The 18,625-nt window shown below is 39.1% G+C and overlaps 1 protein-coding gene and 1 long non-coding RNA gene across 2 annotated transcripts in view; one reads left to right on the top strand and one right to left on the bottom strand.

Annotated features, from left to right (window-relative positions):
* Positions 1-18,625, top strand: part of MTMR9 (myotubularin related protein 9) — an 85,832-nt gene that overhangs the window by 53,506 nt on the left and 13,701 nt on the right. Inside the window, exons 7-8 of the mRNA XM_060155787.1 lie at positions 12,001-12,142; positions 13,952-14,172. Of these exons, the coding sequence (XP_060011770.1) occupies positions 12,001-12,142; positions 13,952-14,172 (363 nt within the window). The remainder of the gene's footprint in view (positions 1-12,000; positions 12,143-13,951; positions 14,173-18,625) is intronic.
* LOC132523912 (uncharacterized) overlaps positions 15,332-18,625 on the bottom strand; it is an 87,313-nt gene continuing 84,019 nt past the window's right edge. The window contains exon 3 of the long non-coding RNA XR_009541701.1: positions 15,332-15,592. This is a non-coding gene — a long non-coding RNA (uncharacterized LOC132523912). The remainder of the gene's footprint in view (positions 15,593-18,625) is intronic.

The following is an 18,625-nucleotide window of genomic DNA, read 5'->3' on the forward strand; positions in this document are numbered from 1 at the left end:
GTATTGTTTAGCCTCCATGTGTTTGTATTTTGTACAGATCTTTTCCTGTAATTGATATCTAGTCTCATAGCGATGTGCTCGGAAAAGATACTTGATACACTTGCAATTTTCTTTTTTTTTTTCCACATCTTTATTGGAGCATAATTGGTTTACAGTGGTGTGTTAGTTTCTGCTTTATAACAAAGTGAATCAGTTATACATATACATATGTTCTCATATCTCTTCCCTCTTACGTCTCCCTCCCTCCCACCCTCCCTATCCCACCCCTCCAGGCGGTCAGAAAGAATCGAGCTGATCTCCCTGTGCTATGCGGCTGCTTCCCACCAGCTATCTACCTTACGTTTGGTAGTGTATATATGTCCGTGCCTCTCTCTCGCTTTGTCACAGCTCACCCTTCCCCCTCCTCATATCTTCAAGTCCATTCTCTAGTAGGTCTGTGTCTTTATTCCTGTCTCACCCCTAGCTTCTTCATGACATTTTTTTCCTTCTTAAATTCCATATATATGTGTTAGCATACAGTATTTGTCTTTCTGTTTCTGACATACTTCACTCTGTATGACAGACTCTAGGTCTATCCACCTCATTACAAATAGCTCAATTTTGTGTCTTTTTATGGCTGAGTAATATTCCATTGCATACATGTGCCACATCTTCTTTATCCATTCTTCCGATGATGGACAGTTAGGTTGTTTCCAGTCCGGGCTATTGTATATAGAGCTGCAATGAACATTTGGTACATGACTCTTTTTGAATTATGGTGTTCTGAGGGTATGTGCCCAGCAGTGGGATTGCCGGGTCACATGGTAGTTCTATTTGTAGTTTTTAAAGGAACCTCCATACTGTTCTCCACAGTGGCTGTATCAATTTACATTCGCACCAACAGTGCAAGAGGTTTCCCTTTTCTCCACACCCTCTCCAGCATTTACTGTTTCTAGATTTTTTGATGATGGCCATTCTGACTGGTGTGAGATGATACCTCATTGTAGTTCTGATTTGCATTTCTCTAATGATTAATGAAGTTGAGCATTGTTTCATGTGTTTGTTGGTAGTCTGTATATCTTCTTTGGAGAAATGTCTCTTTCGGTCTTCTGCCCATTTCTGGATTGGGTTGTTTGATTTTTTGTTATTGAGCTGCCTGAGCTGCTTACAAATTTTGGAGATTAATCCTTTGTCAGTTGCTTCATTTGCAAATATTTTCTCCCCTTGTGAGGTTTGTCTTTTGGTCTTGTTTGTGGTTTCCTTTGCTGTGCAAAAGCTTTGAAGTTTCATTAGGTCCCATCTGTTTATTTTTGTTTTTATTTCCATTACTCTAGGAGGTGGGTCAGAAAGGATTTTGCTGTGATTTATGTCTTAAGAGTGTTCTACCTATGTTTTCCTCTAGGAGTTTGATAGTTTCTGGCCTTACATTTAGGTCTTCAATCCATTTTGAGCTTATATTTGTGTATGGTGTTAGGGAGTGATCTAATCTTATACTTTTACATGTACCTGTCCAGTTTTCCCAGCACCACTTATTGAAGAGGCTGTCCTTTTTCCACTGTACATTCCTGCCCCCTTTATCAAAGCTAAAGTGTCCATATGTGCGTGGGTTTATCTCTGGGCTTTCTATCCTGTTCCAGTGAACTGTCTTTCTGTTTTTGTGCCAGTACCATACCATCTTGATAACTGTAGCTTTGTAGTATAGTCTGAAGTCAGGGAGCCTGACTCCTCCAGCTCCGTTTTTCGTTCTCAAGATTGCTTTGGCTATTCGGGGTCTTTTGTGTTTCCATACAAATTGCAAAATTTTTTGTTCTAGTTCTGTGAAAAATGCCAGTGGTAGTTTGATAGGGATTGCATTGAATCTGTAGATTGCTTTGGGTAGTAGAGTCCTTTTCACAATGTTGATTCTTCCAATCCAAGAACATGGTATATCTCTCCATCTATTTGTATCATCTTTAATTTCTTTCATCAGTGTCTTATAATTTTCTGCATACAGGTCTTTTGTCTCCTTAGGTAGGTTTATTCCTAGATATTTTATTATCTTTGTTGCAGTGGTAAATGGGAGTGTTTTCTTGATTTCACTTTCAGATTTTTCATCATAGGTGTATAGGAATGCCAGAGATTTCTGTGTATTAATTTTGTATCCTGCTACTTTACCAAATTCATTGATTAGCTCTAGTAGTTTTCCAGTAGCATCTTTAGGATTCGCTGTGTGTAGTACCATGTCATCTGCAAACAGTGACAGCTTTACTTCTTTTCCGACTCGGATTCCTTTTATTTCCTTTTCTTCTCTGATTGCTGTGGCTAAAACTTCCAAAACTATGTTGAATAAGAGTGGTGAGAGTGGGCAACCTTGTCTTGTCCCTGATCTTAGTGGAAATGCTTTCATTTTTTCACCATTGAGGACGATGTTGGCTGTGGGTTTGTCATATATGGCCTTTATTATGTTGAGGTAAGTTCCCTCTGTGCCTACTTCCTGCAGGTTTTTTATCATAAATGGGTTTTGAATTTTGTCAAAAGCTTTCTCTGCATCTATTGAGATGATCATATGGTTTTTCTCCTTCAGTTTGTTAATACGGTTTATCACATTGATTGTTTTGCGTATACTGAAGAATCCTTGCATTCCTGGAATAAACCCCATTTGATCATGGTGTATGATCCTTTTAATGTGCTGTTGGATTCTGTTTGCTAGTATTTTGTTGAGGATTTTTGCATCTATGTTCATCAGGGATATTGGCCTGTAGTTTTCTTTCTTTGTGACATCCTTGTCTGGTTATGGTATCAAGGTTACGGTGGCCTCGTAGAATGAATTTGGGAGTGTTCCTTCCTCTGCTAGATTTTGGAAGTGTTTGAGGAGGATAGGTGTTAGCTCTTCTCTAAATGTTTGATAGAAGTCGCCCTGTGAAGCCATCTGGTCCTGGGCTTTTGTTTGCTGGAAGATTTTTAATCACAGTTTCCATTTCAGTGCTTGTGATTGGTCTGTTCGTATTTTCTGTTTTTCCCTATTCAGTCTTGGCAGGTTGTGCATTCCTAAGAATTTGTCCGTTTCTTCCAGGTTGTCCATTTTATGGGCATAGAGTTGCTTGTAGTAATCTCTCATGATCTTTTGTATTTCTGCACTGTCAGTTGTTCCTTCTCCTTTTTCATTTCTAATTGTATTGATTTGAGTCTTTTCCCTTTTTTTCTTGATGAGTCTGGCTAATGGTTTCTCAATTTTGTCTATCTTCTCAAAGAACCAGCTTTTAGCTTTATTGATCTTTGCTATCATTTCCTTCATTTCTTTTTCATTTATTTCTGATCTGATCTTTATGATTTCTTTCCTTCTGCGAACTTTGGGGTTTTTTTGTTCTTCTTTCTCTTTAAAATTGCTTTAGGTGTGAGGTTAGGTGGTTTATTCGAGATGCTTTCTGTTTCTTAAGGTAGGATTGTATTGCTATAAACTTGCCTCTTAGAACTGCTGTTGCTGCATCCCATAGGTTTGGGGTCGTCGTGTCTCGATTGTCATTCGTCTCTAGGTGTTTTTTTGATTTCCTCTTTGATTTCTTCAGTGATCACTTCGTTATTAAGTAGTGTATTGTTTAGCCTCCATGTGTTTGTATTTTGTACAGATCTTTTCCTGTAATTGATATCTAGTCTCATAGTGATGTGCTCGGAAAAGATACTTGAAACAATTTCAATTTTCTTAAATTTACCAGGGTTTGACTTGTGACCCAAGATATGATCTGTTTTGGAGAATGTTGCATGAGCACTTGAGAAAAATGTGTATTATGTTGTTTTTGGATAGAATGTCCTATAAATTGTCAATAAAGTCTGTCTTGTTTAATGTATCATTTAAAGCTTGTGTTTCCTTAATTATTTTCATTTTGCATGATCGGTCCATTGCTGAAAGTGGCGTGTCAAAAGTTTCCTAATATGAATGTGTTAGTGTTGATTTCCCCTTTTATGGCTGTTATTATTTTCTTTATGTATTGAGGTGCTTCTGTGTTGGGTGCCTAAATATTTACAATTGTTATATCTTTCCTTTGGATCCATCCCTTGATCATTATATACTGTTCTTTGTCTCTTGTAATAGTCTTTATTTTAAAGTCTATTTTGTCTGATAATAGAATTGCTACTCCAGGTTTCTTTTGGTTTACATTTGCATTAAATATCTTTTTCCATCCTCTCACTTTCAGTCTGTATGTGTCTTTAGGTCGGACGTGGGTCTCTTGTAGACAACATATATATGGGTCCTTTTTTGTATCCATTTAGCCAGTCTGTATCTCTTGGTGGGTGCATTTAATCCATTTACATTTAAGGTAATTATCGATATGTATGTTCCTATTCCCATTTTCTCAGTTGTTTGGGGTTTGTTATTGTAGGACTTTTCCTTCTCTTGTGTTTCTTGCCTAGAGAAGTTCCTTTAGCATTTGTTGTAAAGCTTGTTTTGTGGTGCTGAACTCGCTCAGTTTTTGCTTGTCTCTAAAGGTTTTTAATTTCTCCATCAAATCTGAATGAGATCCTTGCTGGGTTGAGTAATCTTGGTTTTAGGTTTTTCTCCTTCATCACTTTAAATATGTCCTGCCAGTCCCTTCTGACTTTCAGAGTTTCTGCTGAAAGATCAGCTGTTAACCTTATGCCGATTCCCTTGTGTGTTATTTGTTGTTTTTTCCTTGCTGTTTTTAATATGTTTTCTTTGTATTTAATTTTTGTTAGTTTGATTAATATGTGTCTTGGCGTGTTTGTCCTTGGATTGTTCTTGTATGGGATTCTCTGTGCTTCCTGGACTTGATTAACTATTTCTTTTCCCATATTAGGGAAGTTTTCAACTATAACCTCTTCAAATATTTTCTCAGTCCCTTTTTTCTTTTCTTCTTCAGAAACCCCTATAATTGTAATGTTGGTGTGTTTAATGTTGTCCCAGAGGTCTCTGAGACTGTCCTCAATTCTTTTCTCTTTATTCTGCTTTGCAGTAGTCATTTGCAGTATTTTATCTTCACTGTCACTTACCTGTTCTTCTGCCTCAGTTATTCTGCTATTGATCCCATCTAGAGTATTTTTCATTTCATTTATTGTGTTGTTCATCGTTGCTTGTTTCATCTTTAGTTCTTCTAGGTCCTTGTTAAATGTTTGTTGCATTTTGTCTATTCTATTTCCAAGCTTTTGGATCATCTTGACTATCATTATTCTGAATTCTTTTTCAGGTAGACTGCCCGTTTCCTCCTCATGTGTTAGGTCAGGTGGGTTTTATCTTGCTCCTCCATCTGCTGTGTGTTTTTTTGTCTTCTCATTTTGCTCATTTTACTGTGTTTCGGGTTTCCTTTTTGCAGGCTGCAGGTTCGTTGTTCCCATTGTTTTTGGTGTCTGTCCCCAGTGGCTAAGGTTGGTTCAGTGGGTTGTGTAGGCTTCCTGGTGGAGGGGACTCTTGCCTGTGTTCTGATGGATGAGGCTGGATTTTGTGTTTCTGGTGGGAAGCTCCATGTCTGGTGGTGTGTTTTGGGATGTCTGTGGGCTTATTATTATTTTAGGCAGCCTCTCTGCTAATGGGTGGGGTTGTGTTCCTGTTTTGCTAGTTGTTTGGCATAGGGTGTCCAGCACTGTAGCTTGCGGGTCGTTGAGTGAAGCTGGGTGCTGGTGTTAAGATGGAGATCTCTGGGAGATTTTCGCCATTTGATATTATGTGGAGCTGGGAGGTTCCTTGTGGACCAGTGTCCTGAAGTTGGCTCTCCCACCTCAGAGGCACAGCAGTGACTTCTGGCTGCAGCACCAAGAGCCTTTCATCCACTCGGCTCAGAATGAAAGTGAGAAAAAGTAGAAAGAAAGAAAGAAAGGGAGGGAGGGAGGGAGGGAGGAAAGAAAAGAAAGGAAAGAAGAAAGAAAAAAAAGAAAGCAAAATAAAGTAAGATAAAATAAAGTTATTAAAATTAAAAATAATTATTAAGAAAAAGGATTTTTAAAAATTAAAAAAAAACGGACGTATAGAACCCTAGGACAAATGGTGAAATCAAAGATATACAGACAAAATCTCACACAGAATCATACACATACGCACTCACAAAAAGATGAAAGAGGAAACAATAATAAATCTTCTCAAAGTCCCCCTCCTCAATTTGGGATGATTTATTGTCTATTCAGGTATTCCACAGATGCAGGATACATCAAGTTGATTGTGGAGTTTTAATGTATTGCTCCTGAGGATGCTGGGAGAGATTTCCCTTTCTCTTCTTTGTTCGCACAGCTCCTGGGGCTCAGCTTTGGATTTGGCCCCGCCTCTGTAGGTCGCTGGAGGGTGTCTGTTCTTCGCTCAGACAGGCCTGGGTGAAATGAGCAGCTGACTTGGGGGCTCTGGCTCACTCAGGCTGGGGGCAGGGAGGGGTGCGGATGCCAGGCGAGCCTGCGACGGCAAAGGCTGATGGAACATTGCACCAGCCTGAGGCGTGCCGTGCGTTCTCCTGGGGAAGTTGTCCCTGGATCCCAGGACCCTGGCAGTGGCGGGCTGCACAGGCTCCCCGGAAGGGAGGTGTGGATAGTGACCTGTGCTCGCACACAGGCTTCTTGGTGGTGACAGCAGCAGTCTTAGCATCTCATGCCCATCTTTGGGGTCCGCGCTGTTAGCCGCGGCTCGCGCCCGTCTCTGGAGCTCCTTTAAGCAGCGCTTTTAATCCCCTCTCCTTGCACACCAGGAAACAGAGGGAAGAAAAAGTCTCTTGCCTCTTCGGCAGCTGCAGACTTTTCGCGGACTCCTTCCCGGCCAGCCATGGTGCACTAACCCCCTGCAGGCTGTGTTCACTCCGCCAACCCCAGTCCTCTCCCTGCGCTCCGCCCCAGTGGGTGAGCAGACAAGCCTCTCAGGCTGGTGAGTGCTGGTCGGCACCGATCCTCTGTGCCGGAATCTCTCTGCTTTGCCTTCCGCACCCCTGTTGCTGTGCTCTCCTCCGCGGCTCCAAAGCTTACCCCCTCCGCCACCCGCAGTGTCTGCCCGCAAAGGGGCTACCTAGTGTGCGGAAACCTTTACTCCTTCACAGCTCCCTCCCACTGGTGTGGGTCCCGTCCCTATTCTTTTGTCTCTGTTTATTCTTTTTTCTTTTGCCTTACCCAGGTGTGTGGGGATTTTCTTGCCATTTGGGAGGTCTCAGGTCTTCTGCCAGCGTTCAGTAGGTGTTCTGTAGGAGTTGTTCCACATGTAGATGTATTTCTGGTGTATCTGTGGGGAGGAAGGTGATCTCTGCGTCTTACTCTTCCACCATCTTCCTCCCAGTAATGTATTTTTTAGCCTCCATGTGTTTGTGTTTTTTACATTTTTTTCCCTGTAATTCATTTCTAATCTCATAGCGTTGTGGTCAGAAAAGATGCTTGATATGATTTCAATTTTCTTAAATTGACTTAGGCTTGATTTGTGACCCAAGAGGTGATCTATCCTGGAGAATGTCTGTGCGCACTTGAGAAGAAAGTGTAATCTGCTGTTTTTGGATGGAGTGTCCTATAAATATAAATTAAATCTATCCGGTCTATTGTGTCATTTAAAGCTTCTGTTTATTTTCATTTTGGGTGATCTCTCCATTGGTGTAAGTGAGGTGTTAAAGTCCCCCACTATTACTGTGGTACTGTCGATTTCCTCTTTTATAGCTGTTAGCAGTTGCCTTATGTATTGAGGTGCTCCTATGTTGGGTGCATATAGATTTATAATTGTTATATCTTCTTCTTGGATTGATCCCTTGATCATTAGGTAGTGTCCTTTCTTGTCTCTTGTAACATTCTTTATTTTAAAGTATACTTTATCTGATATGAGTATAGCTACTCCAGCTTTCTTTTGATTTCCATTTGCATGGAATATCTTTTTCCATCCCCTCACTTTCATATGTATGGGTCTTGTTTTTGTGTCCATTCAGCAAGCCTGTGTCTTTTGGTTGGAGCGTTTAATCCATTCACATTTAAGGTAATTATCAGTATGTATGTTCCTGTGACCATTTTCTTCATTGTTTTGGGTTTGTTTTTGTAGGTCCTTTTCTTGTATTTTCCACTTAGAGAAGTTCCTTTAGCATTTGTTGTAGAGGTGGTTTGGTGGTGCTGAATTCTCTTAGCTTTTGCTTGTCTGCAAAGCTTTTGATTTCTCCATCGAATCTGAATGAGATCCTTGCTGGGTAGAGTAATCTTGGTTGTAGGTTCTTCCCTTTCATCATTTGAAGTATGTCATGCCACCCCCTTCTGGCTTGTAAAGTTTCTGCTGAGAAATCAGCTGTTAACCTTATGGCAGTTCCCTTGTATGTTATTTGTCGGTTTCCCCTTGCTGCTTTTAATAATTTTTCTTTGTCTTTAATTTTTGCCAATTTGATTACTATGTGTCTCGGCATGTTTCTCCTTGGGTTTATCCTGTATGGGACTCGCTGCGCTTCCTGGACTTGGGTTGCTATTTCTTTTCCCATGTTAGGGACGTTTTCAACTATAATCTCTTCAAATATTTTCTTGGGTCCTTTCTCTCTCTCTTCTCCTTTTGGGACCCCTATAATGCAAATGTTGTTGTGTTTAATGTTGTCCCAGAGGTCTCTTAGGCTGTCTTCATTTCTTTTCATTCTTTTTCCTTTATTCTGTTCCACAGCAGCGAATTCCACCATTCTGTCTTCCAGGTCACGTGTCCGTTCTTCTGCCTCAGTTATTCTGCTATTGATTCCTTCTAGTGTAGTTTTCATTTTAGTTATTGTATTGTTCGTCTCTGTTTGTTTGTTCTTTAATTCTTGTAGGTCTTTGTTAAAGATTTCTTGCATGTTCTTGGTCTTTGCCTCCATTCTTTTTCCGAGGTCCTGGATCATCTTCACTCTCATTATTCTGAATTCTTTTTCTGGATGGTTGCCTATCTCCACTTCATTTAGTTTTTCTGGGGCTTTATCTTGTTCCTTCATCTGGTACCTAGCCCTCTGCCTTTTCATCTTGTCTGTCTTCCTGTGAATGTGGTTTTTGTTCCACAGGCTGCAGGATTGTAGTTCTTCTTGCTTCTGCTGTCTGCCCTCTGTTAGAATGCCCTTATTAAGAAGGGGATTCCCACTGAAACAGTAGGTAGGTAGAAGTGTTGTCACCACATAGTTGCATGGCACTTTTCTTTGAGATTTTAATTTGTTTTATTGATGCTTCCAAATTAGGGAAATATATATGTAATTTTAAAAATAATGAGAAATTGATAATAGAACAGGTTGCTTAAGATCATGTGGTGAGTTAGCAACTTACCACAGGGCCACCAAGTGCCATGAATCAGGATTCCCTGGGATTCCTGGTGTAGGGACTTCTCTGGTGGTCCAGTGGTAAAGAATCCACCTTCCTATGCAGGGGACACGGGTTTGATCCCTGGTCGAGGAATAAAGATCCCACTTGCCGCTGGGCAACTAAGCCCACACGCCACAGCTACTGAACTTGCGCGCCTCAATGAGAGAGGCCATGTGCCGCGAACTACAGAGCCCACTCACTCAGGAGCCCGCGCGCTACAACTAGAGAGAGAAAACCAACACGCCACAACTAGAGAGAAGCCCGCACCACAATGAAAAGATCCTGCATGCCGCAACTAAGGCCTGATGCAGCCAAAAAAATAAAGAAAAAAAAAGGGAAGCCCATTTATTTTATAAAATATGGGAGTTAAAGACCAAGGTTCTGTGGCAGAGAAATAAATAATACAGAATGATGAGATGTATATATTAAGGGTTTGGGTTTTTTTTTTTTCTTTTTGCGGTATGCAGGCCTCTCACTGCTGTGGCCTCTCACGTTGCGGAGCACAGACTCCGGACGCGCAGGCCCAGCAGCTGTGGCTCATGGGCCCAGCCGCTCCGCGGCATGTGGGATCTTCCCGGACCGGGGCATGAACCCGTGTCCCCTGCATCGGCAGGCAGACTCCCAACCACTGCACCACCAGGGAAGCTCAAGGGTTTGGGATTTTTTAACCTAAGTTAAAAATATTTCCCCTTACATGATGAGTACAGAGGCTTTGTTTGCTTATGAAACATGAATTGTCATAAACTCTTATAACCATGTTGTCTTGAGTTTTCAGCCATAATTAGAGGTGATGCAGGTGAATGTAATCCCAGGGGCAGAACAGTGTTTTCTATCTCCACCTTTGTTTAGTTTGGGCTACCTTAAACAGGGACTTACACACTCCTAGGAGAATTGAAGGTTTTGGTTTATTTTGCCATGTTTGAGTTCCCTTTTTTGATGTATATTAGCTCATTAGTTATACCTCCATAAAAATCTGCCCTTACAACACTCAAAATGTAAAAATAGACCTTAAATTAATTGAATTAAATTTAGAGTATACCACAGATAACTAGGATATACATCTAATATATATCAAAAGCCTGAAAACATTTGCTCGTACCCTTCAGTCTAGTCATTAGATTTCATCCTGAGAATGGGGTTGTTAACCATAGGTGAACATCAGGGAGTCTTATTTTCAAATTAAGAACTCTAGAATAATCCAGCAAAAGACAAAAAGCTAAGTACACCATCTAAAGTGTAACAAAAATTGGCAGTGACCTGAATGTCCAACTATAGGATTAAGTAAATTGTAGTTCATCACTTAATAGAATATTATGTAACCATTAATACAGTACTTTTATAGATGACATAGAAACATGGGAAAATGTTTATAATAAAAGTGGAAATAATAAGTTACCTTTCGCTACAGCTATGTAAAGTATATCTGTACATGAGGAAAGAATTAACAGTAGCCAAACATAAAACTTTTATGGGAAAGTGGTGAGCTTATTTTCCTTTTTTCCACAATTTCCTTCACTGTCATTTCAATAAAAAGAGGTAGAAGAAGGGGAGGGGAGAAAATGTAGTTTAGTTTCTGGTGTTTCCTCCCACTCTTTAGAATAATGGGGTCCTGGGAACCACCTACAGAGTGTATAGTGGTATCATTGCCACTGACTTTCTAGATTGATACTTTTTTCCCCCCTAAGGAATTTATTTATTTGGTTGCACTGGGTCTATTTGGTTGCGCTGGGTCTTATTTGCAGCAGGCCGACTCCTTAGTTGTGGCTTGTGGGCTCCTTAGTTGTGGCTTGCCGGCTTCTTAGTTGCAACACGTGGACTCCTTAATTGTGGCTCATGGGCTCCTTAGTTGCAGGTCACTGGCTTCTTAGTTGCAGCATGTGGGCTCTTTAGTTGTGGCATGCAAACTCTTAGTTGTGGCATGCGTGTGGGATCTAGTTCCCTGACCAGGGATCGAACCTGGGCCCCCTGCATTGGGAGCATGGAGTCTTTACCACTGTGCCACCAGGGTGGTCCCTAGATTGACACTTTTTTGTTGTTTTTTTGTGGTATGCGGGCCTCTCACTGTTGTGGCCTCTCCCGTTGCGGAGCACAGGCTCCGGATGCGCAGGCTCAGCGGCCATGGCTCACGGGCCCAGCTGCTCCGCGGCATGTGGGATCCTCCCAGACCGGGTCATGAACCCGTGTCCCCTGCATCAGCAGGCGGACTCCCAACCACTGCGCCGCCAGGGAAACCCCGACACTTTTATATATAATATTTTAAAAATTTTCTTCCTGTTTTCATGTTTCTCAAAGTGTGGTTTAGGACTTGTTTCCCAGATTCATTATGGTTTATGAAGGCATCCTTACAGTAAACTGATGGTGGAAAGGTAGAATCAAGGTCAGAGAGATACAGAAAAATAACTTTGTGTGTTTCTAGGCTTGATGAGAAAAGGCTTTAGTTAACTATATTAAAGCAGAAAAGGTCAGCATCTAGTGAATGTGATGAGGTCTGCTTTCTGGTTTTGTAAAGGAAGAAAACATTCAGGAAACAGTTTTATGAAATTTGTTATAATGTAAATGGGTTCTTGTCCTATGAAATTTGGGACTTATAGTTTTATATTTTCCCCAAGGGAAGCTGTCTTCATGTACCTCATTTAGACTCTAAACCTACTGGACAGAGCAGAATGCAAAAGACTTTCAACTGTTATACTCAAGAAACGTTTATTGTTATACTCAAGAAATGTTTATTATTAACAGAGTTGGTTGACCATGTCAGGAGTGTCCCATTTGTCCTCTGAATTTTCCTACCAGGGAAGGAGCATCCATACTGATTCATGGAACAGAAGGAACTGATTCCACACTCCAGGTTACCTCCCTGGCCCAGATTATCTTGGAACCAAGAAGCAGGACCATCCGGGGCTTTGAGGCCTTGATAGAGAGAGAGTGGCTTCAGGTGGGAAAAGCTATTTTGTCCACAGAGGAACTGCTCATAATTGATGTTTGATCCTGGTTTGTGGGAATGGATATAATATATGAAATTCTGATTGATTCAGATGTTTAATTTTCTGGGGGACAGTAAATCTCTCTTCCTCTTAATAAATGCCTGTAATCTTTACTGCCTCTCAATTTCTGTCTCCCTCTTTGCTTATATTGCTCATTTGGCACTTCATTCCCCTAACAAACGTTATTAGTTGTACCTTGTTACCTATAGGGGAAACACAAAGAACGTGTAAAACATGGTCTTGTCTCACAGAACTTAGTCTTGCTAGAGATAAAAGACATAAACAAGGGGGGAAGGAGGAGTGGGGACTTGTAAGTACAAGGCATGTGCTTTAGTGCTTTCTACCTTCTGCTCATCTCTGTCCTGTCGTCTTCCTCAGCCAGGTGAAATCCTTCTCATCCTGTAAGATCCAGCTAAATATCTCTACTTTCGTGAAGACTCTGGGACCTTAACTTCCTTCACAGAAAAAATTGATCCATTTTCCTCACACCTTGTTTCCTGAACTAGACTCAGATATAGTGACTTCTTTGAGTTCAGGGAACCTTGCCCACCCAATTCAGCTGTTTACCCCTAGGACACAACACAGTGCTGTCCTATATAATGCTGAAGGACAGCTAAAATAAAGGTCTCATAAAATAGATGGAAATCCTTCAGGCCAGAGGTTAATTTAAATATATATACACCATGTAACTTAGTGTGTAATTGTGATTGAAAACAAATGTTTAGATATATCTTGAAAGGAAGTATCTCTGGAGAAAATCACTTCTGGCCCTTCTAGTTACAATTCAGCTTTATTATGTGTTAATGCTGTTATGTTTACCATGTCTACCCACCCTGACAGCTGACCTTTATCTCTGTTTAAGTCAGACCATCCTAAATATTTGGTACAGATCTTATTCAGCTACATTCCTTGTGATGCATAGCAAACAAACAAATGAGTATGATTGATTTGTTTATATATTACCATTTTCATGGGCATCAAAATCCCATTCATGTTCCTGGCATTATCTTTGTCAGATAAAGTAGCACGAGGACCCAAAGATAAAGCATGTATATGAAATACCTAGAAGGGTGTGATTTGGGGGGATAAGGTCAGTACTCAGGTTCTGGGTGGGCCAGAGAGCCAAATGATTCTTAAATTTCCTTTGGTCAGTAGATGACAGACTCTTCTAGTTCTTTTTGGGGGGAGGGGGAAACTAAAGACAGCTTTGTCTCTAATATAAAAGCATTCATACAGATGTAATCATGACAGTAACTTTCTTATGTAATTAAAGACTTACTATCAGGAGTAACCTGATAAAAATTTGTCTATGAGAACCCCATATCTATCTGCATTTAGTGCTGAGGCTTCCTTATCTTACAGTAGTCTACAGTGCTTTGGATGGATAGAAGGGGATAGCTGTCGTGTTTTATACCTGAAGAGCTTATGTTCTTTGACTTTGCTCCAGATTTTACAGACGTAGAAAGATTTATTTTATGCTTATTATTACTGAAGTTCATTATTCTTCTATTTGATATTCCAAGACCAACTGCAGACGTTATGGCTAACTGTATATATACCCTTGTGAAGTATTTGGAAATCTTGTCTTTTTCTTTAGTTGGTGAAGATTGTCTTAAACCAAGAAATCATTAAAGAGCAGCCACCCAAATTATATGATGTTCCATTTAATAGTTTTGTTGCAACTGTGTGAAATTTGTTACTAATGTGCTACAGTGTGATCTCACTGGATATGATTGCTGCATTTCCATCTTTTCTCTTAGGCTGGTCACCCATTCCAGCAGCGCTGTGCACAGTCGGCCTATTGTAATAGTAAGCAGAAGTGGGAGTCGCCTGTATTTCTTCTCTTCTTGGACAGTGTGTGGCAGATACTTCGTCAGTTCCCTTGTTCATTTGAATTTAATGAGAATCTCCTCATCATGCTCTTTGAGCATGCATATGCCTCACAGTTTGGAACATTTCTGGGCAACAATGAAAGTGAAAGGTAGGTACCTGCTCACGTGGGGGCCATTTTATTTTTAGCTGTTTTGGTCATTTCCTAAAAGAGACCAGGATTTGGTTCTACATTAATGTTATTTATAAGATGGAAGAGGTTACAGTTAGTATAAATTAAATTACGTAATTTATTGTGAGCCTGTCACATGCTAGGTGAGAGCATATCCTGGATTTTGTTCTATTTGATTAAAATTAGTTCATACACTGATTAAAAAGCTTTGAATAATTGAGCAACCATTAAAATGTTACTCTCCTTATATAGGAGCATAGTATCTTACATCTGGAAGAAGCTTTAACATATAATTCAATTCTACCCTCCATGCAGTTTGATAGATTAGGAAGGTTATTATCCAGAGAAGTGAATGACTTGTCCAGGAAGCACACAGCCTGTTGGTCACCAAAAGTATGGCTGTAGTACAGGTCTTCCTACTCCTGCTCTAGAGTTTTCTCTCTTATACCGAGAAACTGTCCTCAGGCCCAGAGTTAGGATCTTACTTCATAACCCAGACACCATCAAGTTTATAGGTTTAATTAGAAGATTCACATCAGAATGATCATTAAAGATGCTTAACTGGTAATCTTCTCATTTGGGTACAGTCTAAAGGCTTCCTCTGGGTGGGAGGCAGGGTTTGTCCCTTGGCTGGTACCTGGCATCAGTTAGTTGAATAATAAATTTAAACAATTAAGTTTTCATAAAAGAATAGAATTATTGCATCTTTACCTGTTTGAAATTCAAGAACATAGAGCAATACATGTTTTTTTACTTAAAGCTGAATTGGCAGATATTTCAACTTTAGAGTTTCTTACAGATTCTTGTCTTCAAAAGTAGGGAAAAATTTAGAACTATTTGCTCTAGAAAGTTCTGTGTCACCACAGTTTTCTCACTGTGCTTTGGCTATAGTTACTGCAGCCACATGTGATTCATATGGTCAGTTTGATTTAATGGATTTGTTTATAATTTGCACTGTTTCTTCTGTATCCCAAGGGTATTTGCTCTAAGTGTTTTCTCTGATAATATATGGAGTTGGGAGAGGACTAACTTGCTCAAGATAAAATGTCTTATTGGTACCGAGTCCAAGCTTGTACTGCTTCTGCATGACAAGCCAATAAATCGAGAGACGAGGTGTTGGGGCAAGGAATAGCAACTTTATTCAGAAAGCCAGCAGACCGGGAAGATGGTGGACTAGTGTCCCAAAGAACCATCTTGCCTGGGTTTGGATGCTAGTTTCTTTTATAAAACAAAGAGGGGGAGGTAAGGAGGTAAAGTTAAAAAAGAAAAAGAAAAAAACACAAGGTGATAAGTTGTTGTAAATGTTTCCTGGTTCCTGCCAGACTCTGGAGGGGATGCATTCATTTCTTCCTCCTTGCAGTCCGTCACAGGTGGGCCTGGTCAGGATGTTTCCTGGGAGCTAAACAAAGGTGTTTTAGCTTACTGCTCAGGATGGGGGACAGGGTTCCCCAGATGGGCCATTATGTATTCTTTAAGCTGTAAGCAACATTCCTTTAGTGATTAACTTGTAGCAAAAGCAGTAGAATACAAAGTTTAGAGTAAAAGAAACAGATCCAGTATGGAGCCAGATTTGTTCTTCCCTATTACATTATGTTGGCATTACAAAATCGAACCTTTGTGAAAACCTTCAGATGGGTTGGTGGTTGGGATTGTCCCTGAGCTGTTCATTCATAGTTTAGGCTTAAATGAATCTTTGAACATCGTACCTCAGTTTTTTCAATTGATGAAATTTACTTTGGGTATTTTAGTATCATTTTAAGTTGACTTTCTAGAAATGATTATACTTATATTATTACACTTGAATTCATTACTTATGCCAAAAGAACAGGCCTACTTCCAAAAAGTAGGATTTGGATTGATTTGTGATGGAGATGCCATTAATATTTCCCTTCCCACCCCAGAAACTATTCTGTAACACGTAGTTAATCCAAATAGAACATAAATTATTAATTTTTTCCTATTTTTTCCTTATTAACAATAGATGAAAAGTTTAATGCTTCCTGACTTTAGGGTTCTATTCATCTCTGTTTTAGAATTCTGCTAGTCAGAATAGAGTTTAATTAGAAGAGATGACCTAAGAGAAAGCAATGACCATCCTTTTTTTTCCCTTTTAAATATTACATACGAAAGAATAAGAACTTTTAAGATTTGTTATGAATACAAAGTCTGAAATTACTTGAACCCTGTGAATTTGGGAGATTGGAGTATTAGCTAGCCTAATAAGATTTTTTTAAAAATCTTTAAAGATTTAAAAAAAATCTTTAAAAACCACTGAAACTTCTTGGTAAAAGATGACTTCAGTTAAAAGGGAAAATGTAACATTTTTAAAAAACAGCTTTATTGAGATATAATGCATTTACCATAATATTCAGCCATTTAAAGTGTATTTATTGTAATTTTTAAAAATGGTATATTCAGAGTTGTGCAACCAGCACTGCACCTAATTTTAGAACATTTTCATCACCTCCAAAACAAACCCCATATCCATTACCAGTCACTATCCATTTTCCCTCCCTCCATCCCCTAGCCCCTGATAACCACAAATCTGCTCTTAGTCTATAAATTTGCCTGTTTGACTATTTCATATAAATGGAATCATACAATATGTGGTCTTTTATGATTGGCTTCTTTCACTGAGCATATTTCCAAGGTTCATCCATGTTGTAAAATGGGTTGTTTCCATCATTTGGCTACCATAAATAATGCTGTGTTAAACATTTGTATACAAGTTTTTGTGTGGACATATATCCATTTATCTTAGATATAAACCTAGGAGTGGAATTATGGGTCGTATGGTAACTGACATTTTGAGGAGCTGTGAAAGAAAGTGGCAGCACCATTTTACATTCCCACCAGCAATGTATGAGGGCTCCAGTTTCTCCATATCTCCACCATTTTTTATTGTCTGCCCTTTTGATTTAGTCATCCTAGTGGGTGTAAAGTGGTGTAAATCTCATTACAGTGATTTGCATTTCCTTAATGGACCAATGGTGTTGATCAGCTTTGCATGTGTTTGTTGGGCATTTGTGTTATCACTTCTTTGATATCCAAATATCTATTTGGATACTTTGCCAATTTTTTCATTGGGTTATTTGTCTTTTTATTGTTGAGTTGTAAGAAAATTTTGATAGAGAGTGCATTGGAATCTGTGGATCAATTTGGGTAGTTATTACTGCCTTAACAGTGTTGTCTTCCAGTCTATGAACATGGGATGTCTTTCCATTTATTTAGGTCTTTAATTCCTTTCAGCAATATTTTATAGTTTTCAGTATACAAATATTTTACCTCTTCAGTTAAATTTATTCTTGGTATTTTAATATTTTGAATGCTGTTGTAAATGGAATTGTTTTCTTAATTTTTTTGGAGTATTCACTGCTGGCATATAGAAACATGACTGTTTTTCTGTGTCTATCTTGTACCCTGCAGTTTTGCCAAATTTATTTATTAGCTCTAGTAGTTCGTGTGTGTGTGTGTGGATTCTTTGGGATTTTCTATGCATAGGATCATGTTATTTGCAAGTAGAAATCATTGTATGTCTTCCTTTCTACTTTGGATGTGTTTTCTTTCTTTTTCATGTCTAATGAATTTCCACTACAGCATTGAATGGCAGTGGTGAAAGCAGGCACTCTTGTTTTATTCCTGATCTTAGGGAGAAAGCTTTCAGTCTTTCACGAGTGTAATGTTGAGTATGATGTTAGCTGTGTTTTTTTTCATAAGTACCCTTTACCATGTTGAGGAAGTTCCCTTCTATTCCTAATTTATTGAGTGTTTTTGTCATGAAAAGATGTTTTGTTACCTGCTTTTTCTGCATTAATTGCAATGATCATGTGGTTTTTTTCCCTTTGTTCTATTAATGTGGTGTATTACATTGATTTACATTGATTTTCTTATGTTGAACTCTTGTATACTTAGGATAAATCTCTCTTGGTCATGGTATATAATCCTTTCAATGTGCTGTTGTATTTGGTTTGCTAGTAGTTTGTTGAGAATTTTTGCATCTATATTTGTAAGGGACATTGGCCTATTACAGTTTTCTTGTATCATTGTCTGGCTTTGGCATCAGGGTGATAATAGCTTCATAAAATGAGTTAGGAAATATTCCTTTTCTATTTGTTGGGGAGTTTGAGAAGGATTGGTGTTCATTTTTCTTTTATATTTGATAGAATTTACCAGTGAAACCATCTGGTCCTAGACTTTTCTTTGTGGAGAGATTATTTGTTACTGAGTCAGTTTCCTTATTTGTTATAGGTCTGTTGAGATTTTTTATTTCTTCAGTCAGTTTAGGTAATTTTTGTGTTTATAGGAATTTGTCCATTTCATCCAGATTATCTAATTTGTTGGTGTGCAGTTAATAGTATTTTCTTAAAATCTTTTTTATTTCTGTAAGGTCAGTAGTAATGTCCCATTTTCATTTTTGATTTTAGTTATTTGC

The sequence above is a fragment of the Lagenorhynchus albirostris genome, chromosome 7 (assembly GCF_949774975.1).
Source record: "Lagenorhynchus albirostris chromosome 7, mLagAlb1.1, whole genome shotgun sequence".
In the NCBI taxonomy this organism is placed as follows: Eukaryota; Metazoa; Chordata; class Mammalia; order Artiodactyla; family Delphinidae; genus Lagenorhynchus; species Lagenorhynchus albirostris.